This window comes from Eublepharis macularius, chromosome 5 (assembly GCF_028583425.1).
Source record: "Eublepharis macularius isolate TG4126 chromosome 5, MPM_Emac_v1.0, whole genome shotgun sequence".
Lineage (NCBI taxonomy): Eukaryota > Metazoa > Chordata > Lepidosauria > Squamata > Eublepharidae > Eublepharis > Eublepharis macularius.
This window is the reverse complement of record NC_072794.1, coordinates 104,251,580-104,279,037: the sequence shown is the minus strand read 5'-3', so window position 1 is coordinate 104,279,037 and position 27,458 is coordinate 104,251,580. Positions and strand designations below refer to the sequence as shown.

Sequence of the window (27,458 nt, the reverse complement as noted above, 5' to 3'; positions counted from 1 at the left end):
TTCCCAGTTTCTTTTTAACAAGGGCCATTTCCAAACACCCACTCACTGAACGCTTTTCCCCAGGAATCTAGATGTCCCCATTTGCAAAATGTTTGAGGACCATTTGGCTTCTGGTTTTTTGGCACCTTTTCTGGGAACGCACTTTCCGTGGTCACAAAAAAGGCACCAAAAACAGAAGCCAAATACCCTGCAACCGTTTTGAAAACATAGACGTCTGGAGTGAAGTGGAAAAACCACCAGCATTCTGTGAGTGGGCCATCCCTTTAAGGGCATGTGGAACTGGCCAAGGTGAAGGCCTGTGAGAATGTCAGACTTGAACATCATTGCCCTCCTTCTTTGCTTCTTTTAACTTTTAGCCCCCCCCCCCGCCATCCCAAACTAATTCTGCCTTCCAATACTGATTTACTTTCTCCTCAGTGCTACAGTCTGTATTTTCACATTGATTAATGAATGGGGATCCCCACCTAGGTGGGGTTCTCTATGTCTACGGGGATTATTCCTTAGAGAACTCTCAAATAAATCAGGAAAATGTTCAACCAGAAAGGGTTTTTTTAAATAAAGAAAAAATAAAGGCAAATGTACAGGAAATCATACACAGCACACATACAAGGCTAACTCGAAAAATTAGGGAGGAAAATAGGAGAAAGTGGTTCAAGGAGGGCAGTAATTACCAATTTTGAGGACAGGAGGGGTCTGTGGAGGCAACAGCAAAAATTACCAGTGTTTCATGGTGAGAAGAAGAGTCTCAAGCAAACTTGAGGGTGGGTGTATGGTTCCAGAACACACACACACAGTAAATGGCTATGGAGCCCAATTACAGGGCAAAATGAACCCTGGGGCAAAACAGGCATCTTGCTCCCCTAAACAATAAGTGAATGGTTTGTCCAGAGGTAGAACAATAAGTTGAGAGAGACCAGAAGTGGTTATCTGGGATGGACTATAGGTGAAAATATTGCTTGATGACCTGGTAAGTACTGGATGGGGAAGCTACAATGTTTTCTGAATAGCTTTGGTTAGGATATGTGGATGAGGGGGAAACGTTGATGAGATTAGACAAGGGTTTTCTTAGGAAACCACCTCTGACTCATGTTCTAGTACTTTTCCAAGCTCCTGCCTAGCTGGCATCCGCTCTGCGCCAGGCAGTGCCTCGGACTTATGGGGGGCAGTTATGATATTCTATCCATAAACTGCCCTCTTAGCGTGAGGAAGGGGCCTGACTGCTAATAGCAGGATGGCAGCAAATAAAGCCTGGCACCTGCCCATCCCATTCCCAATGGCAACCTGCAACACTGCTTTTCAAGTTATAAGTGTTAAGGGAAAGAATCACATACCTGCATGTAATGAGTGTGTTGACCTTCACGCACACCCCTAATGACTCCTCTGAGGGCTGCAAGTGGGTGTGTTGTTGTCCCAGCAAAGAGGACTGCTGAGTAGGGTGCAGCAAATAGTCCTAGAGTCCTCCCTTTTCTTCCTCCTTCCTCTGAAGAGGAATCAGGCCCTTGTGTGGCTCCTGATGGCCAGAGAAGATCTCTAATAATCATCAATCATATTTATTGTTTGCAGATATTGCCAACCGGGTGCTGCTGGCTCTCTTTACAGTAGAGATGATTCTGAAGATGTATGCCTTGGGTCTGCGCCAGTACTTCATGTCCATCTTCAACCGTTTTGATTGCCTGGTGGTTTGCACTGGCATTCTGGAGCTCATACTGGTGGAGATTATTTCCATGACTCCTCTGGGCATCTCAGTTTTGAGGTGCATTCGTCTGTTGAGGATTTTCAAGATAACCAAGTGAGTATCCCCTGGGAGGAAAACAGGGTGCTGCCGCCAGTATGGCAGTATATGTAGACACTCTGAAGAACCTTTGTCTTGCTGTTTCCAGCCAATCATTGCTAGGGATATCACATGCCAACTTCAGCACACCTTAAGTATGTAACTTATCTCCCCATGACATCTCAGTCGGTCAATAAGATCAGAATTCTTGCAGAATTTCAGTAGTCTTATAGCCTGATTCTAATTACACTTATTTAGAAGGAATCATGCTTCCTGGTAACTATGGCTAGCATTGCAGCCAATTTTGCCTTCTCTTTTCTACCACAATGAACCTTGCAAAAGTGCTAAATGGCTTTCACAAGCAGATCCTACATATCATATGTGTATAGATGCAGTATAATCGGTGAGACAGGTCACAAACCACTACAGCTTAGTTTGCACCATGCCTTGCAAAAACACAATACAAGGTTTGGAAACAATGGAGATAATTTAGTGCAAGCCCCTTTCAGCAATTTAAATATGTACTTCTGTCTGTGCCACAGCCCTTATGAATATTAAGAATGGAATTACCTCTCCCTCTCTCTCTTTAGATATTGGACCTCTCTGAACAACTTGGTGGCATCTTTGCTGAATTCAGTGCGCTCCATTGCCTCCCTCCTCACCCTCCTCTTCCTGTACATTGTCATCTTCGCACTTTTAGGGATGCAACTTTTTGGAGGCAGGTTTGACTTTGATGATACGGAGATACGCCGTAGCACCTTTGATAACTTTCCTCAGGCTTTCATCAGCGTCTTCCAGGTACTATCCAGTTAACGGCAGGGTTCTGGAGCAAGACATTTGTGTTCTGTTCTGTATATTAAGTGACCAGTAGGAAAACAGGAGTCAAAACTTCTGGGATATTTTCTGATCTTTCAGGCTTTCTTCTTGGTGCTACAAGACAAGGGGAAAGGAGATCTTAGTTCCTCTTAATGTAATGGCTGTACCTACAACGTCCTACTGTTTACAAAATCTCTTTCCTCTTCTAAGGTCCTGACTGGGGAAGACTGGACTTCTATAATGTATAATGGAATTATGGCCTATGGAGGACCATCATACCCCGGTATGCTGGTCTGCATTTATTTCATTGTTCTCTTTGTCTGCGGGAATTGTATCCTTTCTGTAATCAGTCTGAGTATCATTGCTTGGTTATTGACATCATCTGACAATAGGTAAAACTCTGCTACAGTTGTTCACTGGATATAGCATTTTAAGCTTCATTTTTAGCCCAGAATCTTAAGTCTAATAATGGTCAACCAGCAAAGATGGTTGACTTAAAACATGGGACGTTTTCACATGTCGATAAGCCCCCAGAAAATTGCTCAAAACTCATGGCACAACAGTGTCTTCATAGTGCGATTTCCCATCATGATCCTGTCTAATGGTGCAATGACATCAAAAATTGTGCCATTAAACAGGATAATGATGGGAAAGCGCGTTATGAAGATGCTGTTGTGCCATGAGTTTTGTCCGATTTTCCAGGGGCTTACCAGTGTGTGAAAACGGCCATGGACTGGTCATTAATGTGACCAGGAGAACCGTAAGTATTCCTGAAAGGATGTTTTGCCTTCTCTATATGCAAATAAGTTTGTGCATTATATAGGTTAGTAGTCTAGGCTGTCACAGATGGAAAATAGACTGTTCAAGTAGGTGGACAAGATGGATGGTATGTAGATTTCTCATCATTAGACTTAGTTTGTCCATTCATTGTCCATTCATATAGTCTGCTATTCTGTGACTTGGTGCACATATCAGAACTCTGAACCTTCCTTTCCGCTGACACAAAGTTACAAACATGCAGGTAGCTTAATATTCATTGCTGAACAGAATTCCCATTCATATGGCCTAGAGCATGTTTACACATCAGATTTGTGCATCTAAATGTTTTTCTCATCTTCACAATCCACTTGAATAGGTGACTTTATTCTAAGCAAGTCCCTTGCCTTTCTTGAGATGACTATACCACAAGTGTGCAGGGACTTTTTCCAGTTGTACTATCTCCATATCAGGATTCTGATTTTTAGAATTATGAAAAGATAACCTGCCTTTTCCAGCCTCCTGCTACTCTTTTCTGAATTTCAGGTTTCGTTCTAATGTGACAAAATGAATAATGTAGGAAGTTGAAGTTAAGATATCTCTCAGTATCAAGACATAGTCATCATGGAAATCATCACAGACTCTTCTCCATTGTTCTTTGCTTTTTAAACTTATACAGTAAAAATCCTTAGCCTTTCTCCCCTGCTACCAGATATTTTGCTCAATGTCTTCTTGGCCATTGCTGTGGATAACCTTGCTGAAGCTGAAACTTTGACTTCTGCTCAGAAAGCCAAAGCTGAAGAGAAAAAGAGAAAGAAAATGTCCAGGTCAGTTCTTCCATCTGCTGGCCTCAACATTTGTTGCCTTTGGCCTTTCGTCCTTGGAAATCTGTGGGATCCAACATAAAGATGCCTAGCCCAACTGTTAAGTTTTTTCCCCAGCATGCCTTACCCTTGGCTTCACTTCCCTCTCCTCTTGCTTTCTTGTTCTTCTCTCTAGAGGTTACCCTGAGAAATCAGATGAGGAAAAACAGATGCTGGCTAAGAAGCTGGAACAGAAAGCCAAGGGAGAAGGAATCCCTACCACAGCGAAGGTGAGCCAAGGATGCCATCTCCAAGTCTCACATTTGTCTGCTTTCCAGTGCCCTACAGGAGCCTCATAGGGACAAGTATTCAGACTGTTCTGGAGATTTGTGACTTTCCCCCCCCCAAGTTGTTCCAAAATACCACAAGCTCTTTGGTATCTACATTTATGAGTACAAGCATTCTTTTGTCCCAAGAAAGCTGACTCCCCTTACTTTTAAATTATGTAGGACTTTTGGGGAGTATCAGATTTCACTGGAAATGGGGCAAGACAAGCCCCATATTCTAAATGAAAAACAAAGAATTTGGTTAAATAAAGCATAGGTTTTCTTTGATACCTAAAACCAAGTTCCTTACAAAACATAGTTCTCTGTGGGCCACTTCACGTGATGCACGGAAGCACATCTGTTTGGGAATAGGATGTAATGGAATTGTTGTATATACATATACAACCTCTGAATACCAGTGCTAGGAGGTAACATCAGGATAAGGCCTTGGTCACTATGCCCCCTTGGTTGACCCTACGGGCAACTGGCTGGCCATTGTGTGAAGCAGAATTCTGGACTGGATGGACTATTGGTTTTATCCAACAGGGCTCTTCTTATGTTCTAAATATGTTGTTACATATCATCACCTATGTGCCAACCTATACAGAAGTGCTTTTCATGCAAAAAAGGTACAATATGTGAAATGTCCCTAAGTGCCGTTGCCATGGGATGCTTTTTAAAAAATCTTACTCTTCAGTCATCCCATTTTCTTAACAATAACAACTGTGCTTATGTACCGCTCTTCTAGAAAGATGAGTGCCCACTCAGAGCGGTGAGCTAAGTATTATTATTATCCCCACAATACAACTGGAGAGCTGGGGCTGAGAGGAGTGACTTACTCAAGGCCACCTGCACTGCTCATGGCAGTAGTGGGATTCCAACCAGCAGAGTGCTGATTTGCAATTCAACCACTTAACCACTATGCTACAACAACCCTATGACTTCATGTTGCAGCACTGCCCATTTGTAATTTTGGTGTAGAAGGATGGAGCATTAACATTCACGTTTTCCTTATCTTTCTTTCCTCAGTTGAAAGTAGATGAATTTGAGTCCAATGTCAATGAGGTCAAGGACCCTTATCCCTCTGCTGACTTCCCAGGTAAGGAAGGATCAGCTCCTACCACAAGCACTGAAAAGAGAATTAGAAAGAGAAATGACCTACACCGTATTATGATGGTATTGAAATGTATGAAAGTGAGATCATGTCTCATATATCCATGCTGTGCAGAGTTGCACAGCTTGTCTGTGCTAGACTCTCTGTCTCTTTACATGCAGCACCGAGAGGGGTGGAAGCAACAGAAAGAGTACTGAAGGTGAAGGGCTTCTTTAGATTCTAAAAATGGTGGCAGCTCTGTCCCTGTGCTTCAGAGATGCATTCATCTGAAAAATGTGAAGCCTCGGAACCAGCAGGTTGTCATCTGTATCCTACTCTTTTCTGTAGGTTTGCCAAAGACAGGCAGTCGTTGGTGCTGATAACTCACATGTGAAAGAAAAAGACACTGTGGTTAATGTAGGGAGTGAAACTGCCTTCTTCAAAGGCACTTCTCCTTACTAGAAGTATGAGAAGAAGGAAATATCCACCTAAATTTCTTCTGACTCACATGGCCGCATGCAAAACAGTCAGTCTTAGTAGCTATAGTGTATGAATGAAATCACCAACTGTACAAGTTATGCATCTCTCCATGTGGAAGAAAGAACACTGATGAAGCTAAGGATTGTGCTTGCCATTACTAGTATATGGGCAAAGGCCAAATTCCAGTACAAATATTGAGTAAAAGCAGGGCTTTTTTTCAGCAGGAACATGGTGGAACAGAGTTCTGGCACCTCTTGAAAATGGTCACATGGCCGGTGGCCCTGCCCCCTGATCTCCAGACAGAGGGGAGTTTAGATTGCCCTCTGCGCCGCCAAGCTGCGTGGAGGGCAATCTAAACTCCCCTCTGTCTGGAGATCAGGGGGCGGGGCCACTGGCCATGTGACCATTTTCTCCAAGGGCAACCCACTGAGTTCCACCACCTCTTTTCGCAGAAAAAAAGCCCTGAGTAAAAGAAAAGGAAGAGGTTTAAGTCAGTATCTCAGGGTATGTGAGCAAATAGTTTCTGCTAGAACTTAAGATTAACATAACAACACAGAGGAGTTTTTTTAAGTGTTAGGCATAGAAGTATTGATCCATTACTACTGCCTTTCCCTTAAGTTCACCTATTAGGAGTTTTGGGTCTGTAGAGTCTGGGAACCTACTTTTATACAACAACTTGGGCATGAATCCTGACAGTGATTAACTGTGTGCCCTGCAGGTGATGATGAAGAAGATGAACCTGAAATCCCACTGAGTCCTCGGCCACGTCCACTAGCAGAACTGCAGTTGAAGGAGAAGGCAGTGCCCATGCCTGAAGCCAGTGCATTCTTCATATTTAGCCCAACCAACAAGTATGCTCTCTTTCTTTCTCTCTCTTTCTGTGGCCATTAGCCCCTAGAAAAAAGGAGTGCCTGTACAGATCTGACATGGAGTGTTCACCACCACACAAATGTATACCTGCCCAGGCCTCCATTTCAGAGATGAAATCCCAGTAGGCACCTCTAGACCATTCTCTAACTTTAGACTTTTTCTGACAGGGTCCCAGAGCTGCAGGGCATCCATGAGACAAAAAAAATTCACAAAGACAATGAGCTGTAATAGTTACTACATTGTTAAAATGTAATCAGAAATGAAAATAAAATGCATAAAAATAATGACATCTTAATTTGAACATTGCCTTTATAGGATAATTCCTATATATGAATAATGCCTTGAACTGGGCCAACACATGAATGGGAGATCCACTGGGAGACCCATATCCACAACTCCGAATTCTCTGGTGGAGAAGCTAGCTAGAAATGTAAAAACTGATAGCATAAGCAACCCTTCAGATGCTGTTCCGACTATCCTATTCAGTTTGAGCCTGCTGGCCTCTCTTTCTCTCCCTCTGCTTCAGGATTCGTGTACTGTGCCACCGGATTGTCAACGCCACCTGGTTCACCAACTTCATTCTTCTCTTCATCCTGCTCAGCAGCATCTCACTGGCAGCTGAAGACCCCATCAGAGCTGAGTCCTTCAGGAATAAGGTGACTCCAAGTGATTGTGCTTCACTGTGTGACATGGTGATAGGGGATAATCCAGACTGACCCACAGAAATTCTCTATCCATTGTATCTTCCTTTTACTTGGTAAACGCTCTGAGGAATGCATCGGGGCAACACTTTAGGCAATGAGAAAGGGCTGCAGATGGTTATAACCGGGGCTTATTTGGAGGTGGAACGCGCCAGAACAGCGTTCCAGTAGCTCTGAAAATAGGTCATGTGGGTTTTGGCCATGTCCACGTGATTCCTTTCCCTCCTGGCTGTCCTTGTCTTTAGCAGCAGGCTCTGCTGCTTTATTTTCATTTGTGACTCGAGGGAGGGAGAGGGAGAGAGAGAGAGAGAGAAAGAAAATGAGTGAATGAGTGCAAGCCGAGTGGGGCTGGGCTCCAAAGGAATGCTTAGAATTCATTCTGCTCTGCTGCTTGCTTTATTTTCATTTGTGACTTGTGAGAGGGGGAGGGGAGAGAGAGAAAGAAAACGAGTGAATGAGTGCAAGCCGAGTGGGGCTGGGCTCCAAAGGAACATTAGCGGCTTAAAATTCGTTCTGCTGCTTTATTTTCATTTGTGACTTAGGCGGGGGGAGGGGGAGAGAGAAAATGAGTGAATGAGTGCAAGCCAAGTGGGGCTGGGCTCCAAAGGAACATAAGCTGCTTAGAATTCATTCTGCTGCTTTATTTTCATTTGTGACTTGTGAGAGAGAGTGAGTGCGTGTGTGCAAGCAAGCAGGGCTGGCTCTCCAAAGGAGGGTAAGCTGCTTTGAGTTCATTCTGCTCTAAGGAAATACCTGGAGATTTTTGGGGAAGGGGGCCTGAGGGGTGGATGGTGCCTTCTGACACACTTCCAGTGATGTCAGGGTGTGTGTCATATTCTAATGAGATATGCTAATGAGTTCCTGCAGTTCTTTTTCTAGGAAATGACCACTGGTTATAAGTGACTGGTTTGTGAGCTAAACCTAGGAGCTGAACTTTCAAACATGAACAAAAACATAATGCCTCCAGTGAGTTCATTAAAAATTACACGTGGCTCCTAATTATCCTGAATCATGTTCTATTTTAATTATGAAATGATCCAATTGCCTCTATGAAAAGTCACTAAAAACACAACTAACATGCAGTCATAAAACAAACAGAAGGTAGCAGTTAAATATACTTACTGACATGAATAAATTCCACTTTGAAAACTGAGTAAATAAAACTAGTCAGCGAGCATTCCTAAAGCTCAAAAGAAGGTTACCTGGTAGGTGTCCTTAGGGACATCGGTCTGCATCATTGATGACACAATCAAAAGATCCCTGCCTCAAGGGCAGCACTAGATCTTCTCAATGATAAAGACTATGAACTGTAATAATTAATGCATTGTTAAAATGTAATCAGAAATGAAAATAATATGCATAAAAATAATGACTGCTTAATTTGATCATTACCTTTATAGGATACTTCCTTTATCTTAATGTCCTTGAGAAAACCCAAAATTACATAATCATTTCATAGAAATTAAAGTACTATCCATACAGGTTTATAATACCAAAGTGAATGGGGATATGTGGAGATATGAGGAGACTGCACACTGAATGTAAATAACTAGAAGTTTTAGTTAGCTATAAGGAACTATGTATATGCTTTCTTTTCTTGAGTTTCATGTGAGAGTGCATACAAAAGGTAAATGCTGAGTTTGAAAATTAAATGTTTTTGAGAATGAATTGTATTTACAAAACTAATTCCTTCTTTCTCTGGGGTGGGGTTTGTCTCTAGATTCTAGGATATTTTGACATTGGCTTCACTTCTGTATTTACAGTGGAAATAGTTCTAAAGGTAAATTACTTAGGGCTTAAACTCTCACATAAAGATCTTCCTCATGTTCATTTTATATGTTCTTAATGGGACTGAATGCACATCTGCCAAGGTTTGGATTAGGTTAAGGGATTTAGGGTTTCAAGTACCCTCATTCTTTGAGTTTCCACAGCTGAAATTACACTAGTTCCTTCACTTGTCTATTTAGCAGGTGTTGATGAAAGTTGGGCTGATGTAAGCTTCCCTTCCCTTTTCAAACAACAGTCCAATATGTGATGTTAGTGTAGGGCTTTCCTCACCATCCCTTCTCCTTCAGTGAACTCTGATCAAATTTGGGGCTAAAGCTCTGAACCAGAGATGACTAAGGTGCGCAACCCCGAATGGCAGCGAGACGAAGGACTGGGAAAGAGAAGATTTCTGCCCTGCACTCTGCAGGCAGCCAGGCCCAGAGTCCTCTGGAGTAAGGCCCCAGGTTTGGCTGGCTGGGCAGCAGAACGCAGACAGGGGCTTGCAGCTGAAGGCAAACTAGGCAAAGCATTGGAATTCTATGGCCCCTGAGCAAGCCAAGGCTTTTCTCCTTTTATACAAGGGAAAAAAATCTCTCTCCAGCCCGCAATGAAGGGGGAAGGAGGAAGGAGCAGAAAGAGGGGAAGGAGAGTGGCAGCTCTCTGCAGCTTGGATTGGCTGGGAGTGCTCTTTGTTCCTCCCTCGCAACAATTTGATTGGAAGAGAGGAATTGTCCAGAAAATCGATACAGAGTCAAAGTCAAATACAAATTCGATACAGATTCAAAGCTCATGCTGCGTTGTTGGTAAATGCCAGAACTTGGAAAAAACGGATCTTTTCAGGGAGGGGTTTGGTGACTACCAAGCAGCCAGGATTAGCATTTCTCATTCTGGAAAGTCATAAGAAAGACCTGGAAACAGTACTTTTCATGACTTTTACTGCTCAGGATTTTCATTCTGCACTTTTCTACCCTGTTATTTTGTTATTATGCTAGGACTGAGATGGAAGGGCGACTTGTCAGTGGGCCAGTCCAGATGTTTTCAGGAGATGCCTGAGTGGTGGCCGCTAATTACCAGAGTGCTTTTCAGACAAACTTTAGTTTAAGGGAGTTCCCACCTTTTAACAATAACATTCATGTATTCATACAAATGTGTGCTCACATACCACACTCACAAACACAAACACATTTAGCAGAGAAACATAGAAAAATAAGTACCTCTATGTAATCTGATACAGTGTTTCTTATAAACACACTGACAATGAGAGAGACATAAGGACAATTCAGATAACCCTTTTGGAATGACAAAGTAGGCATTACTGTAGTCATAGTTCCAGAGGAGTTAGCCGTGTTAGTCTGTAGTAGCAAAATCAAAAAGAGTCCAGTAGCACCTTTAAGACTAACCAATTTTATTGTAGCATAAGCTTTTGAGAATCAAGTTCTCTTTGTCAGATGCATGGTACAGAAACTGGTCAAATATAGAAGAGGAGGGGGGAAGAGGGGAGGAGAGAGAAGATGCAGTTAGGGGGGGAGAGGGAGGATGAAACCAAAACATTCCTTTGCTAGTAAATGTAAACATCTCCTTCAATCTACCAGGACATTCCATCAAAGACTTAAAGGTCGCTGTAGTTCAACAGAAACCTTTCAAAAACAAAATCTATGGGACTATGAATGGTTATCACATTATCACAGGTAACATATTTCCTTTACAGAGGCGGGGTCTGGGGGAGCCCAGTGGCGCCTGGCATGGGCTTTCGGGGACCACAGTTCTCTTTGTCAGATGCATCTGATGGGGAGAGCTGTGGTTATTGAAGGCTTATACTACATAGGAATTGGATGGTCTAGCTGTTTTACAGCTGCAAACTAACAGGGCAAACTCCTTTGAAGCCTCACCCAAGCCAACTGTCCCCCACACCAAAAGGAGATGTTTACATTTACTAGCAAAGGATTGTTTTGGTTTCATCCTCCCTCTCCCCCCCTAATTGCCTCTTCTCTCTCCTCCCCTTCCCTCCCTCCTCTTCTATATTTGACCAGTTTCTGTACCATGCATCTGACGAAGAGAACTTGATTCTCGAAAGCTTATGCTACAATAAAATTGGTTAGTCTTAAAGGTGCTACAGGACTCTTTTTGATTTTGTATTCATAGCGTGCCTTTTGTTTGTGGTGAATCATTTCTCGGAGTAGCTGGCTACAAACACAGAGAACAAACCATCTCAAATTCATACTTGCTTGTTGTCCAGTACTTATGGTGAACAGATCTTTCTTAGACAACCACCACCTTCTTCGCACACCAACAAATTTTCTAATGTGTCCAAATGATCTTGTGAATTTGGCCACTGAAAGAAGCATCCTCATGTACAGGCAACACAGAAACACAGAACTGGATCTACTGCAAGTTAACCAGCAGTTCTTGCTCCCCACAGATGACCGCTTATGGTGCCTTCCTTCATAAAGGCTCCTTTTGCCGCAACTACTTCAACATCCTGGACTTGCTTGTGGTAGCTGTTTCTCTCATCTCCATGGGACTTGAGTAAGCAAATAACAGAAGGACTGTTTTTTTAGAGGGCCATTCTAGTATTTCTTGTGGACTTTGAGTCATCTTTATTAATGCTTTGGAAAGGGGGAGTAGAAATGAGATGAACACTATTACTTTGACAGAAACTATGGGTCTGTGGCATATGAAGAATGGTTGTGTGTTACTACAGAGTAGGAAATACTATGAAATACAAGAAAGATATATGTATTTCTGAAGATGTCTACACCTTGGACCCTGCTGATTAGGGGCTGCTGGGAGGGAATAAGGGGGCAGGTTAAACTGAACCTCCAAAAGCAGTAGACAGTATTAATCACTAGAGTTATCAACAATTTAGAAATTAAGAGTAATAGAAACTCCTTCCTCATCTCCACATCAAGATGGAAATTAGAAGTTCAATCAGCGTCTACAATTTAATGTTGCTAGTTGATTATGCATAATTATCCCTGAGCCTCCCTCCTCCTTCCTCTCCTCCTTTCTTCAACTATAAAGGCTCCTTCATAGGGTCCTTAGTTTTTATTAGAGGTGGGCACAAACCAAAATACAACCCAAAATTTGTCACAAACCGGGCTGGTTGGTGGTTTGCGAACCGGCGGTTTGTCAGAGCCGATTTCTGACGAACTGCCACGAACTCTAGCCCGGTTTGTTTGGTTCATTTTTTGGTTTGTCACTTCAGACAGCCTGGTGCCGATCAATCAGTTTCCTAGGCAATGAGGGAATGGGCTTTCTGCAGCCCCGGAAGTGACCTCCTGCTGCCCCGGAAGTGACGTTTTCATTAACCAAACGAACCCATTTTCAAACCAGGGCAAGTTTGTGAAAGTTCGTGGTTCATGAAACATGACGAACCACGAACCGCACAGTTCGGTATTTTCCTGGTTCGTGCCCACCTCTAGTTTTTATTGCTTACTAATGGTGAATTAAAGGACTGGAGTTGGTTGCCTGATATCAAGCCTCATGCTCCTGGAGTATGTTCAGATTGACAGCAATGCAGGTAGCCATACTCCCTCTCTGACTGTCTCCCAGCATACACACTGGCAGTTTTCAAGAAGAGGCTGGATGAATATTCGTCAGGGATGCTTTAGGCTCCTCCTGCATTGGGCAGGAGGTTGGACTAGAAAGTCTGTATGGCCCCTTCCAACTCTGTGACTCCGTGATTCTGTGAAAATTCTGTGTGATAATTCAATATCTGTTGAACCTGCCATAATAGTGATTATGTCCTTCTGAAGAGTTTTGTCAAGCCATCTGGTGGCAAAGTAGCATCCTCAGACCTGCATTCCCATCCACAAAGTGCCTCACACTACTGCTAGAAACATTCTAAGGCTGTGTTTATGGGAAGGACTGAGACCGTGCATCATCAACCTAAGCACCTGTATTTATTGAAATGTCTTTCTCATTTCCCACCACAGATCCAGTGCCATCTCAGTGGTGAAAATCCTAAGGGTTCTCAGAGTACTGCGACCGCTGAGAGCCATTAACAGAGCAAAGGGCCTAAAGGTGAGCAGGGTAATGGGGATATCGCTGTCTGCTCATAAGCCCAGTAGTAGGGAATGTCAGGAGGAACATGGGATGATTTTCCACCTGTAAATGAATAACATGTCTTCAAGTTTATCTGTGAACTAGGCAAAGCTGTTTCCCTTTATAATTTGCTGGATTGTGGTTATCAATGCCTAATTATCCAGAAAACTGCACCACACAGTGACTAGATCAAATCCAGCCAATCTCTCTCTCTCCCTCCCTCCCTCTCTCTCTCTAGCATGTAGTCCAGTGCGTTTTTGTGGCCATCAAGACCATCGGCAACATTGTACTTGTCTCCGCCTTATTGCAGTTCATGTTTGCCTGCATTGGGGTGCAGCTTTTCAAGGTAAAACTTTCTAGATAGATTGCAGACCCTTTCCTATTCTTCAAGCCTGTTAATTCAGGATTTGTTTATTTACAGTGAAATCCTAAGCAAAGTTACTCCAGTCTAAGCCTATTGAAATTAATGAGCTTAGACTGGAGTAACTCTGCTTAGGATTTCACAGTTAGGGATAGGTGAGGTTGCTTCAGAGAGTTCAGGATTCCTATCCGGAATTAATAATCCTTGGATTTGGAATCCAAAAGCATGTTAGCCTTTGATCTGGTCACTGCTCAGGTCATTGTGGCATTCATAAAACTCTGCATATTCAAGGTAATGGCCATGCTATTATGCATGAAATTCTTTATTTATTTAACAAAATTTATATCCCACCTTTCTGCCCTCTTAAGAGCTATCAAGGCAGCTAACAAACAAAAACATACATAATACAAATCACATTTTAAAATCATTAAAAACAACCAAAATAAAAACAACAACACATTATTAAAACAAAACCAGAGCTTAAAATGTACAAAGACATAAAAACAACAATAAAAACATTCTGAGATGAAACAAACATCTCAAGAGTACCTAATTACAATCAGGTTCTTCTATTAGTTGTCCTTCTTTACTAACAGGATTGACATTTGATCATGTAAAGAATACATAGAGCAGAATATGTTAAGGAGGGCATAGGAGAACATCAGAACCCCTCAGGAGAACCCCTTCACTCAAGGAGATGGCTACACTTTGGACAGAAGCCTTCCCAACTATCGTATCTATCAATGGATCACCATGTCTAGACATTCACAAATTATCTAATGTTACTCAGGTTTTGGTCTAAAACAGTGCTTCCAGTCATTCTCATCCAGATTTGAGATTGAAAAATGCATTGGGAAATTTTCTCTCTGTTGAAATATATATCAGTATCAGGCATCTGACGAAGAGAACTTGATTCTCGAAAGCTTATGCTAAAATAAAATTGGTTAGTCTTAAAGGTGCTACTGGACTCTTTTTGATTTTGCTACCACAGACTAACACGGCTAACTTCTCTGCAAACATTAGTACTTGGAGCTTTGATTGCTGTTGTTTCACCAGAATCTTGAACAAGGTGGAAAGAAGCCCCTTCCTATCTCCAGCTGTATCAAATGCAACACCTTCCCATTTCTCCATCTTTCCTGTCTCTATATAGATCAACATTCTCCAGATGCTGTGAATCCTATGGACAGAAAATAAGATGCTCTTATTTTCTGGCACAGCTTTGTAGATATTTCTGCTGTTGCTGGTGGTTAAGAAAGTTCCTACCCACTAATTTATACAGTTAGAACTTAGCTGTGAAAAATAGCTTAGGTAACTAATCAGGATTCCTTGATTTATGCAGGAAACTTGCAAGCTCAGTGCATAAGTCAAAGCCACTCTGAGGCAGCTGATGATATACATATTTCTGTGGAGTGAACACAATATTTCATTGTAGTGGGTTACTTATTTCCAGGGAGCTATTTTACAACCAATGATGGTGTAAATCAAACAGGTAGGATCTTCGCCCCTCCCAAAACTACTCCTAAATGGCTTTCTTAGGAAGGGGCTGTGGCTCAGTGGTAGAGGATTTGCTTTGCATACAGAAGGTCCCACGTTCAGTCCCCAGCATCTCTAGTGAAAAGGTCAGGTTGGTATCCAGTTGTTAGGCATCTGACAAGGGAGCTCTGACTCCTGAAGCTCATACCTTCGAAATCTAGTTGGTCTTTGAGGTGCTACTGAACCTGAATCTTGCTCTTCTAGTACCAACCAATATGGCTACCCACCTGAAAGGATCAAGTAGTTGGTGATGTAAAAGTTTGTTAAGAGAAGACCCTGGAAATCCACTGTCAGTCAGAGGAGACAGATCAATGATCTGACTTGGTATAAGTAGCTTTGTGTATTCCTGGGCATACATCAGCAGCAAAGGTGGAGATAATCTCTCTGTCAGGCATTGCTTTCCTCCTCTCCTTCAACAGTAGTAACTTAAAGCAGTTTCTCTACACATTACGAAGTACCAAGGGACACTCAAGTGAACCTCTTTTCATGTGTCTCCCCTCCAACTTCCCATGCACTCACTTGTTCAGTCCCACTTCAATTTGCTCCCTGTGAGTACATTCACACATTTGATACCAGCTCCTCCTCAACTGCTAAATGTATCCCAGTTTCCTCCACTTTCCACATCCATTCATTGAAATGCAGATCTTGACAGTTTCTTACACCTTAAAGAAAAGCAAATTGGCAAGTCAAAGGAGCCTACAGCAAATTGGCAAGTCAAAGGAACCTCACAAGGAGGACAGAGCTGGACTCACTTAAAGATATGATCACACAAAAGGAGCTCCTGTGAAAGCGGCATGCACGTGCACTGAGCAAGAACAGCCCTCACGTGAGTTGAGGACCACACATAAAATCCTGCACTTGAGCAACCCCAGGTAATTTGCAACGTGTAGAGAGACTGTGTGTCTAGCCACTGATTAGCTGGGAACTTGCATTTTTCTGGACGGTCATCAAGCAAATGAGACTGTAATAACATTGGTCTTCTTTTGGATCTCTGTAGGGCAAGTTCTACAGCTGCACAGATCCACTCAAGATGACTGAAAAGGAGTGCTGGTAAGCTGCCCTGCTGTGACCCAGCATGTCCTTCTGCAGTTCAGGACTATGCGATGGTGGTATGATAATAGACAGAGTAAACATAGACATACTTTGTAAACTGCTCTGTGACAAAGAAAATGAGAGAACAAGAATCTGAAGAATTCTTTACTAACTGGGGGAAACTTAAATTGTATTTGGAAAAGAAGTGGGACGTTAAAGGGAAATTGTGTATATTGGATAATTTTTAAGGGGGGGGTAAAGTGATCTTTACGAAGGCTAAATAGATATTTGTGAAGTTAAGATAAGGGAATGTTTTTAAGAAATGATATTTTACTTAAGTAATATATAAAGTATATAGTAGATATAATTGGATAATGGGTTGGAAAACTGTTGGAAGTCTAGTAAAAAAGGGGGGAGGAGTGGGTGGGGGAAATTAGGATATGGGGAATAATAGATTATGTATGAAATGATTTATGTACTAACTCACCCAATAAAAAATGTTTAAAAAAATACTTTGTAAACTGCTCTGAGTGGGTGTTAAGTTGTCCTGAAGGGCAGTATATAAAATGGAATGTTGCTGCTGCTGCTGTTGTTAGAGAGAGCCAAACAAGACATTATATTAAGTCTGTGGCTGCTGTAAATTGCAACCATAAACGGAAAATGAAGCACTGAGCATGCCAATAACATCTAGCAGAAATTTCCTTCTGTTATGTGATGTCAGGCTGTTATATTTTTCTCGGCCAGACAACATCACTGGCTGCCACCAGTGGTGGCAACAGCATCATAATTTCATAAAACATATCAACATGTTAGAAAGTTCTCATGGCAGACTCTTGGTCACCATGAAGACTTTGTCTCAGACATGTGCTTGGAGGTTTGTGCTGGGAACTCAATTCCCAGCACAAAAGTTTCCCCAGTATGGCAAATGCTGTCTCCTGGGGTGGGTTCAGGTCAGAAGAACAGTGCAGTGGAGAGATTTATGCCCATTTTCCACACCACAGTCAGGCTACCACATGCCTGGGAAGGGCACTCTTGCCTGCATAGAGAGTCATGACCACATCTGTTGAAACTGTCTTAGTATGAGTGACATCAATCCAGTATCAATTCAAAAAACTTTGTTTCTCTTCTCCTAGGGGGCAGTTCATCACATATGTTGATGCTGATCCAACGCAGGTTGTTCTTCATGAGCGAGTATGGTTTCATAATGAATTCCACTTCGACAATGTGTTGTCAGCCATGATGTCTCTCTTCACCGTATCCACCTTTGAGGGATGGCCCCAGTGAGTGCAGAATCCAATGGCGGGGGTGAGGTGCAAAGAAGGTTGCTAGGATTATTTTGAGGGATGAGTTAGTTTGCCGCATGTATTACTGTTTGACTTAGCTATGCTGTGCAACCAAATTTGCTGAGGGGACATCACCAATGATGACATTGCTGCTGTGCAACACTAAGTGCACAAGGCATTTGGACAACCATTGCAACGTGTACTGCAGATGATGTGAGTAAGGGTTACATTATTCTCAGTTACCACAACAATATATTATGGTGTGAATATTGGAAAATGTGATATATCCCCACCGTATTATTTTGAGGGAAGTTGTCTGGATCCCATACAACAAAGTTGTATTTACTTAGCTATAAAATGCTGATTTGGAAAAAAAACCTTTGAGAATGGGCTTCAGTCAACCCATTCATGGCATTATAGGATGTGTTGGACTTCCACCATCACTTTTTCAATTTTTTTTATCTATTCCCATTAACCTGGGCTCCTATGCTATCCCCTACAGGCTGCTATACAAAGCCATTGACACCCACAGTGAGGACATGGGCCCCATATACAACTATCGCATGGGCATTGCCACCTACTTCATCATCTATCTCATCCTCATAGCCTTTTTCATGATGAACATCTTCGTAGGCTTTATCATTGTAACCTTCCAGGAGCAAGGGGAAACAGAGTACAAAAACTGTGAACTGGACAAGAATCAGGTATGGTACATATAGATCCTGAGCAGAGGTGGTATGAGTTGAACTAGATACTGGGTTGGATCTAGACTAACATTTCCACAGGTGCAAGGATTTCCACTCATTGGGCACAATTTTCCTGCCTCCCTCACTACCATCCGCAGCAGCCTGAAATGACTCCTGAAATCTTGTTCCTTGGGGTCCCCTCTCCTCCAATAACAAGATTTTGGGGGTAATTTTGGATTGCTGAAGTTGGGGAAACAGAAAAATCATGCTCCAGGACCAGAAATCCTTAAACACATGTAAAAGCATAGTCTGGATCTAACCCATTACAAGTGAACACTCTGGGCAAGAGGAGAATAAAGCATACCAGAGCAAGAGATCAGTAAGTAATTCTCAGCCAGGAAGCCGTGAACTGAACAACAATCAGGCCCTGAAGTCTGTTGTGATTATGGTGAAGTTGGACCATTCACCCAGGAGCAATAATAACTCTGCAACGAGCTGTCTTTTAAACTATATAATGGATCTTCTGCATGAGAGATGGCTCATGATACAATCTGAGTGTAGCAGTAGCAGATTTGCCCACTAGGAGTGTGCATAAAAAAGAAATTGGCTCAATTCAGATCCACATATCAAGGATACTGTAAAAATTTGGTACCCTTAAAATCCAAGTCAGATTCTCTAATCTGGTTCAGTAAAGATGAGAGAAGCCCATCTGTATCTGGCCATTATATCCTATGGGGGAAACTATCCAGGGGGCTGGGGGTGGTGGCATTTTTTCAATGCCACCAAATTTGCAGGCAACCTACTCCTTGTCCACAAGTTTCAGGAAGATTGGACCCCCGGGTTCAATTCCATGGGCCCCTGAACAAGATGCCCCCAGGACTCTCCATGGTTTTCTATGGTGGTGAGTCTATACCAACTCTAAAACCAGGTAGAATTCCTCCGGGCAGGAAGTGCATATCCCCAGGTCTTCCTCCAGGCACACAGTAGCAGCACAGCAGTAATGAGAGCAGGCAGCTAAATCCAGTGGTGGGCTGGTTAATCCCAAAGGCAAATAGAGCAAGCCGGAGAGCAAGCAACAGCAGAACTCAGCACAGTCTCCAGAAGACCAGATCCACACAAAATGGAGTCTGCTGTGAGCCAAGTCTGCTTTTTCACTCCTTGCAGGCAGTTTGAAAAATGTTCTCTCCTATCCAAGAATCCCCATTGGCTAGACAAGGAGAGCTCATGCACCAATTGGCCACTCATTCCCACTTCTGACCTCACTCTGCTCCCCCTCCTTTCCGGGGAAAGCCTGGGGAGACTCAGAAATCAGCCAGCCAACAGGCTGAAGCTGCATTTTCTGGATTAAACCAAATTAACCCCGTTTAATCTGGCCATCTCAATCTGGTTTTGGATCTGATCTGGGATTCTCTGATGTATTATGCTGAATCAGCATAAATAGGGCTATATGGCTGGATAAGGACAGTTGGATTGCACACCCCTATTGCCTATCATTCCTTGGATTGGATTCAAAAGGCTGACTGCTCTTGTATCTTTTTCTGTTATCTGGCTATGATCAAAAAAGCTATCACATAACCTCAAAACCAGTTGCTCATTCTTTGAGCTCAGTGTCACTGTACTTCAATTGTTTCCATAAGTTAGAGTTGCAGATAGAGGTGTGCACTCAAAATTTTTCATTTTGTTTTGGGAAGGGCATGATTTTTGTTATCCTGGAAGTTTGGGGACATTTTTCAGGTTCAGGAATAGCAAAATATGCCTTTTTAAAAGAACAAAATTAAAACATAATATTTAGTGCACACATTGTCCTACCCCCCCCCCCAGAGACAACAGGAGCAGTGAGGGAGGGAGGAGAAAGATGAGAGAGAGAGAGAGTGCATCTCAGCTGAGCGGTGGCGCTAATGCTACTGTAGCCCTTTAAACACTCTTTAAACATTAAAGATCCGCTGTGGGAGACATGGGCTCTTTCTCTCTCCCTCCTCCTGCTGCTGCCTCTTCCAAACTCAAACCACTGCCAAAAGTTCAGGAGAGTTTGGGGTCATTTGGGATATCATGGAGCCAAAATTCAACTGGAATTATTGAAGACATATCAGTTTGGGGATGCTGGAATGCACACTCCCGGTTGCAGGAAGCCTCTGGATTGAAGGTGCAGAGCGGTAACAGTTCAGTGTGCGATACTCTGGTGTTTTTTGCAGCTGAGGCCCCCCAAACTGCTGCTTCAGGAAGAGCATGGACAATTCTGATCACTAGTGACGCCTAACAAACCGTTTGTCCTTGAGAGAAAATCCGTTTAAGCAGATTGCTTTAGAAGGGAACCGGCCATATAAATTATTCGGCATTGCTTGTAAACTTCAGGGCCTCAAGGAAATAAGACTTCTTTGAGGAGAGATACTAAGAATTAATTCTGTATGACATATTCTTGAATGATAATGCTTGTCCATTCACATTTTGCCTTTCCTCTCTTTGCAGCGTCAGTGTGTTCAGTATGCACTGAAAGCACGGCCTTTGAAATGCTACATTCCTAAGAACCCCTACCAGTACCAGATATGGTACGTGGTGACCTCCTCCTATTTTGAGTATCTCATGTTCTTCCTGATCACATTGAACACCATCTGCTTAGGCATGCAGGTATGAAGGAACAGAACTCCCACCCACTGAGGGGGGTTACAGGGTGAAATGGCAGTAGTGAGATCCCAGGGAAAGTCAACCTGTCAAAGAAGGGTAACAAAGCTGTGCCTCTTTAATGAGCAGTTGCTAATCTTGTGTTTGAAAATGTGGATTAGTCTTTCAATTCCTCAGCTGTGCATTTTGCACAACTTCATGTAATTGAACTCTCCTGGTAGACATTGTTCAGAGTTCCCAGCCATTGAACTGCTAGTTGCAAAATATTTATTTATTTATTTATTTATTTATTTATTTATTTATTTATTTATTTATTTATTTATTTATTTAATGTCATTTATATTCCGCCTTTCTCACTGAGACTCAAGACGGATTACAAAGTATGAGATTAGTACAATCAGTATCAAGTATGATGGTTGTTGTGGATTTTCCGGGCTGTATAGCCGCGGTCTTGGCATTGTAGTTCCTGACGTTTTGCCAGCAGCTGTGACTGGCATCTTCAGAGGTGTAGCACCAAAAGATAGAGATCTCTCAGTGTCAAACAGAGATCTTTCAGTTTGACACTGAGAGATCTCTGTCTTTCGGTGCTACACCTCTGAAGATGCCAGTCACAGCTGCTGGCAAAACGTCAGGAACTACAATGCCAAGACCACGGCTATACAGCCCGGAAAATCCACAACAACCATCGTTCTCCGGCCGTGAAAGCCTTCAACAATACATAGTATCAAGTACATTTCCATACAGTATCAAGGCATTTCCATAAACAATGCCATAGGGTAAATAGATACAAGTTTTAAAAGACATAACATTAGCAAGAATCCAATACTGAGTAGAAGAAATACTGAAACAGATCATAATCAATTCTAGGACTGACATTAGACAACATGAAGCACAGGTAGTAGTACATAGGAGTATATATTTAAAGCAACAGATAATATGTAAGGCAACATAGTGGTGAGGTCTACAGTGCCTAACTCATTAGCAAAGCATCTGAGACCCCATCCCTACAATACAGCCCTCCCATTTGAGTAAAAAGCCTTTTTGAATAATTTGGTTTTCCATCGTTTGGGGAAAGCCAGGACAGTGGGGCTCTCCTGACCTCCACAGGGTAGAGGCCACCACAGAGAAAGCCCATGTACGGGTGCTGTTGATTTTGCCTGTGTGCAGCCTGGGCTGAGCTGCAGCATTTTGCACTAATTGGAGCCTCCTAGATGGGAGACCTATATATAGTGTGTTACAATAGTCAAGGCTTGATGTTACCTTAGCATGCATCCAGGTGGCCAGGTTGGCCATGTCAAGATAAGAAGCCATCTTCCAGGCTAGACTGAGGTTGTAGAAAGCATTTTTTTGCCACTGCAAATAACATTTTCACAATAATACTGTTAAAATATTATTGATAAAGCAATCTTTGAATCAGCTCAGCTATCTCACTGCCATGATTCTTTGTTCTGAAGGCAACCCTCTGTTGCCTATAATTGCAAAGATTCCTAACCCAAATCCAGTGTTGTATACAAACCAATTTTTCAATTATCTCTACAGCATTACAATCAATCGGAAACAATGAACCAGGTCTCCGATGTCCTCAATGTGGTCTTTACTATCCTCTTTACTGTGGAGATGATTCTTAAACTTATAGCCTTCAAGGCTAAGGTGAGTGGGGAGCAGATGCACAAGACTCCCAGAGCAACACATTCAGCTCTTCACTGGGGACACACTGCTTGGGATGTAAGGGGAAGGCATGTTAGTTTCCAATCCTAACACAATCATGCCAGCCAGAAATTTCAGATCAGTTCCTGTGTATGACAAGTACTAGAAAGACATGTTCAATATTCCCATTTGTGTCTTCCTTCTTCTGGTGCACTCCTGCTTATCATCTATTCTTTGTAGCTCATTTTCTCCTTTCTTTTTCAGGGCTACTTTGGGGACCCCTGGAATGTCTTTGATTTCCTCATTGTTATTGGCAGCATCATTGATGTCATCCTTAGTCAGATTGATGTAAGTGCAATTGGAGCAACTGCAGGATTGCATTTGGAGCAACCAGCACTATAGGGCGGTAGAGACTGGAAAACTGAGAAAGGGAGACAATCAAACATCAGCTCTTAGGATGCAGCAGCATTCAGTCTCTCAAATTCCTGTAGAAAAACAATACATGTCTGAGCAAAGCTTCGGACTCACCACAAACAGCAGCTCTGTCTCAACTTCAGCAGCCTTCAGAATGGATTAGGATGGTGGTGATTGTTGAGTGGAAGAAATGACAGGCATCCCTCACACATAAGGGGGGCTGGCTTGTGCTTTGACTCTTAGACATCTCTACCAAAAAGCAGCATAAAGTAATTTTTCCTTGATCATAGCTAGGAGACTGATGTGCCACCATGCCCAGTAGACTTCTCCTGTCCTGTAATCTTGTGTGCTTGCTCAATGTGTGCCCTTGGCAAGTAATATACAGCTGGCAAATTTAGTCTAAAGCTTGAGATGGTTTGCCTCATGGTACCTGCAAAGAATTGCTGCCTTGCTGAACACCATGGCAACCATGTTTAAAGAAGCTGCTTACTATGTGTGCTTATAGTGTGAATGTCTTTATGGCAACACTTGCATATATGAATTTTGCCTTCTGTATATGTATGCATGGATGCTATGTTATATACCAGAGCAGGAGTCCCCCGTATGGTGCCTATGGGTGCCATGGCACCTGCCTACATCTTCTTGGTGGCCACCAAATGTTTTTAGAAAGTTGGCAGGGTCAAGTGGGGCTTTTTGAGTTTTTGATGTTTATGGTATAATGTCAACAGTGTCTTTATGTAAAGTACTTCACCTGTGCAAACAGCTCGGTGATACTCTAAAAAACACAGTGGAATGCTTAATGCACCTGACTGGAACTTCTACTGAAGTCATCATATCTTTCCAATTGGAATATATTTTTATAATTCAGGTGGAAGTTGATAATAACATCACTACATCACATTTTGGTAATTTTTCAAAAATCATTTATGTTCCTATCAATCTGGTCAGAATCTCTCTCTTACTATACATATCACATGTGCAATGAGCTCTCGCCAGCCCTTCAGCCCCAGATGTTATTATTACAAGAAAATGTCTGGGCTGATGAGAGAAGGGCTCATCTAAAGTGGAGAAGAAGCCAGGAGAAGCATTTCCCCCCCTTTTGCATAAGTGTTAGATGCCTGCAAATTAAGACAATATACTGCAAGCTGATGGTTTCTTAGCTAGCCCAGTATGTATACTTATTTTGTGTGTATGCAAGAAAATATTTTTTAAAATATGTTAATTTTAAAGGGAAATGCTGAAGACCTACTATCACTCTGTGATATTTCATGGATGGCTTCACCTCCTGTGGCAACCATTTTGTGGTTGGCTCCACTTCCCATGCCAGCCATTTGTGGTTGTGCCCACCACCTTCTTTGGAATTCCAAATGTGCTCACAGGCTCAAGAAGTTTGGGGACCCCTGTGCTAGAGTATATTAAAAATATTCTATAGGTGGAATAGCACATGCATACTCTACATTATGTGTTGCGTATAAAGAGGGAGTGCACCAGCACCCACAGCTGTTGTTGGGTTAAAAATGCCTCCATATGCATTCATGTACCCAGTGCTGATGCATGCATTTACAGTTAGCTGTAGCTTTTGGAACTGCTGTAGAAGTAGATCCGTTTAGACTATAGCACTCATCAGTTACATCTATGCCTAATACCATACATCTAAAAAGCCTTGCCAAGACCATCACCTTCTTACATTTTTGAACACTGTCTTCATTTATGTATCCAGTCTTTGGAGAAACTTGATGTGTCTCTTTGTAAAATCAACGTATGGTTTTAGACATCAGCAGCAGAAAGATCAACACATTTTGTGATGTCATTTACAACCCTAAAGCTAGTAGACTAGCTTTACAGTGACCCTACCATCCTACTTAATGTTTCAACTGAACATGGCTTGGCACATTAGATGGCTAAAAGACTCAAAGGGTGCTAAGCAATTAAGATGAAAGGGGATAAGAATTTGGAGTCTGGTAAGTAAGCCTGACATCTGTTATTTTGTTTCACTGTCAGAGACAGGGTAGTTCTTGCCCTAATTTCATTTTTTCCTTGGGCAGTTTTTCTGCCACACTAAAATGCTGCTTCATATTGAACAACTGAGAGCTGGCAACTGCAAAAACATAATAGGGGTAATATATGGACCATGATTCTCATCAAATACCCTCTACTTCATCCTCTAGCTTTGACAAAATCACAGCCCTATGTTGAAATAGCCACAAATTCCATCCTAAGCAAACCCTTCATTACGGTTTCTGTTTTTCCACCCAGGGATATTTGCAAACCTGTCCACTCTGTCCCTTTCTGTATTTCCTCTTTTGTCTTCCTCTTTCCTTCCTCCTTCTCCATTTGTCCCATTTGTCTCTATATTGATGTTCAATAAACTTCCTGTTAGGCAAGTTATTTAGATGAACAAGAACAACATGTCCTTGTTGATGGCCCCAGTAGTGTTAAGATACAACTGGCATTATTTACAGGTCTTCAATAGGGTTTATATGTCGCTTTGTGTAAGGGAAACATATTGTCCAAATAGAATGTTAGTCAAGAAAAGGGAGAGAACAGAGAAGAACACTGACCTAGCAAACCACCACTTTCATTTTTGAGTTACTGGATTCAGTGGCACCACTTCAAGAAAGTATGAAATGAAATACACAAACATCAGTGTAGCAGCAGGATTTTTAAAATGTGTACATTTAGATATTGTAACACTCTTTCATAGGTAGCAGTTTTTTTCTTAAACCCAGCCATCTTGTTAAATCCTGTAGAAGGCTGCTGTTCCTTCATCCCCAGGTCATTTGGTCCAATCTTTGGATTACCTTCATGTACAGAAGAAAGAGCTAACATTTGCAGAAGAACTCAACAAGGTGGGAGGAATGCTGAAAGTGTGAAGATGTGACCATGAACTATTCCAGTAAGAGCTCCTGATGGGGAAAGGTCATGTCGAGAATAATCATCTCCTGTGTAGGAGCCTAATACCTGGCCCCCATTTGGAGTCTGGTTCACGAGTGGTCTTTTGTCCATACAGCTACAGCTGTCATATGTGTCATAGGCACATGTAAGTTCCTAATTTTAGAAGCCTGTTGGTCTTAAAAAGTTGCAAATGAGGCATATGTGCCCGAGTCTTTTTTGCAAAGCTCAAACGTTGACTTCTCTAAAAGTTCCAAACTTTGTTGAAGACAGAACATAAGAATTCTCAACTCAGTGCTCTTTTCCTCAAGCTTGGGCAGTAGGTACTGATCAATTTTGTCCATTACTCCATGCATTATTCCCCCAAGCCCTTTGTCCTTTCCTCCTTTTTGCCTGTCTTCCTCATAGTGGTTATCATTAGCATCTTCCATGATCTCCCTCTGTGAAACACAATCCCTCCTATTCATCCAATCTATCCCTCTGTCTCTCTCACTTCTCAACCTTTGAAAGTGTGGGATTCTTTGGGTGACTCTTTTGTTCTCTTGACAGACTGTTCTTGCTTCCAGAGGTGGATTGTACTGCCTAAGCGGTGGCTGTAATGGCATTGTAAATATCAGCTGCATGAGCTTGCTGTGGACAACTTTTTCTTTTATAGTGCCATCCTTCCCCCTCCCTTTGTATACCATTCCATGTTGCTGTGTCCTGCTGTGAGTATGGGTTGCATGAGACTGATGCCAAAAGGGAGTCTTCAGGGAGAGATGAGGAGCAAATCTAAATGGATGTCCATATAACAAAGTCCTGAAGTTCATCATTAATGCAAAACAAAGGACTTAAATGGAGTACTTTTTCATACCTTGAACTTGGAAAGCCAAGGCATAGCTACACTACAAACATATATTGATTTTATACCAGTGAAACTGTTGTTGTGTCCCTAAAAGAATTTTAGGGATTTTAGTTTGGTGCAGTTACTGAGATCCTACACAGAGAATATCAGCTCTCTCTAGAGAGAATAACTATTAAATAAGAGTAAATCTGTAGGGTAGATCTCTTCCTGGGATGTACAGACTGCACTGGTGCTGATGCCTCACTGTTCCCCTTCCATCATGTGGAGTGCCAGGACCAAAATGGGAGCTAGTACAACATGAGAACCCTTTGTGTGTTTAGATTACCAGCTTTGGAAATGCATCAAATGTGCCCTGGCCCTGACCTTTTTCAAGACCTCTACATAGATGCAGTCCACTTCTATGCCCATATTTAAATCTTGGGCTGCACTACTGGTAAACTTGCCAATGGACAGCAAGTAACAGCAAATATGTCACTAGTCTGGGGGGGGGGGCATGTATCTAACTTCCATAACTGGTCCAACCTGCAGGTCCATTCTGTGTAGTTTCACTGTACAAGAAACAGAAAAAACTGAAGATCCTGTGGTATGCAGATATAATAATGAACTCTGAATTGCAGGAGCCACTTTCAGAATTAAAAAGTTTTCCTCCTGTGTCTGCACAAATATAAATCTGTAGATGAGCTTTGCATTGGATTAACTCCATATTGAATATATGCCAGT

At 42.3% G+C, this 27,458-nt stretch overlaps 1 protein-coding gene across 3 annotated transcripts in view; it reads left to right on the top strand.

Annotated features, from left to right (window-relative positions):
- CACNA1S (calcium voltage-gated channel subunit alpha1 S) overlaps positions 1-27,458 on the top strand; it is a 79,992-nt gene that overhangs the window by 32,011 nt on the left and 20,523 nt on the right. For 2 of the 3 annotated variants that reach the window (XM_054979106.1, XM_054979105.1), the window contains exons 11-28: positions 1,564-1,789; positions 2,362-2,569; positions 2,798-2,918; positions 4,056-4,170; positions 4,343-4,436; positions 5,502-5,571; positions 6,764-6,896; positions 7,442-7,571; positions 9,337-9,396; positions 11,803-11,909; positions 13,319-13,406; positions 13,666-13,773; positions 16,319-16,371; positions 17,487-17,633; positions 18,139-18,340; positions 20,789-20,947; positions 22,481-22,591; positions 22,853-22,936. In XM_054979106.1, the coding sequence (XP_054835081.1) occupies positions 1,564-1,789; positions 2,362-2,569; positions 2,798-2,918; positions 4,056-4,170; positions 4,343-4,436; positions 5,502-5,571; positions 6,764-6,896; positions 7,442-7,571; positions 9,337-9,396; positions 11,803-11,909; positions 13,319-13,406; positions 13,666-13,773; positions 16,319-16,371; positions 17,487-17,633; positions 18,139-18,340; positions 20,789-20,947; positions 22,481-22,591; positions 22,853-22,936 (2,216 nt within the window). Of the gene's footprint in view, positions 1-1,563; positions 1,790-2,361; positions 2,570-2,797; positions 2,919-4,055; positions 4,171-4,342; positions 4,437-5,501; positions 5,572-6,763; positions 6,897-7,441; positions 7,572-9,336; positions 9,397-11,802; positions 11,910-13,318; positions 13,407-13,665; positions 13,774-16,318; positions 16,372-17,486; positions 17,634-18,138; positions 18,341-20,788; positions 20,948-22,480; positions 22,592-22,852; positions 22,937-26,443; positions 26,501-27,458 lie in introns of all 3 variants that reach the window. The other variant, XM_054979107.1, reaches the window with a different exon arrangement.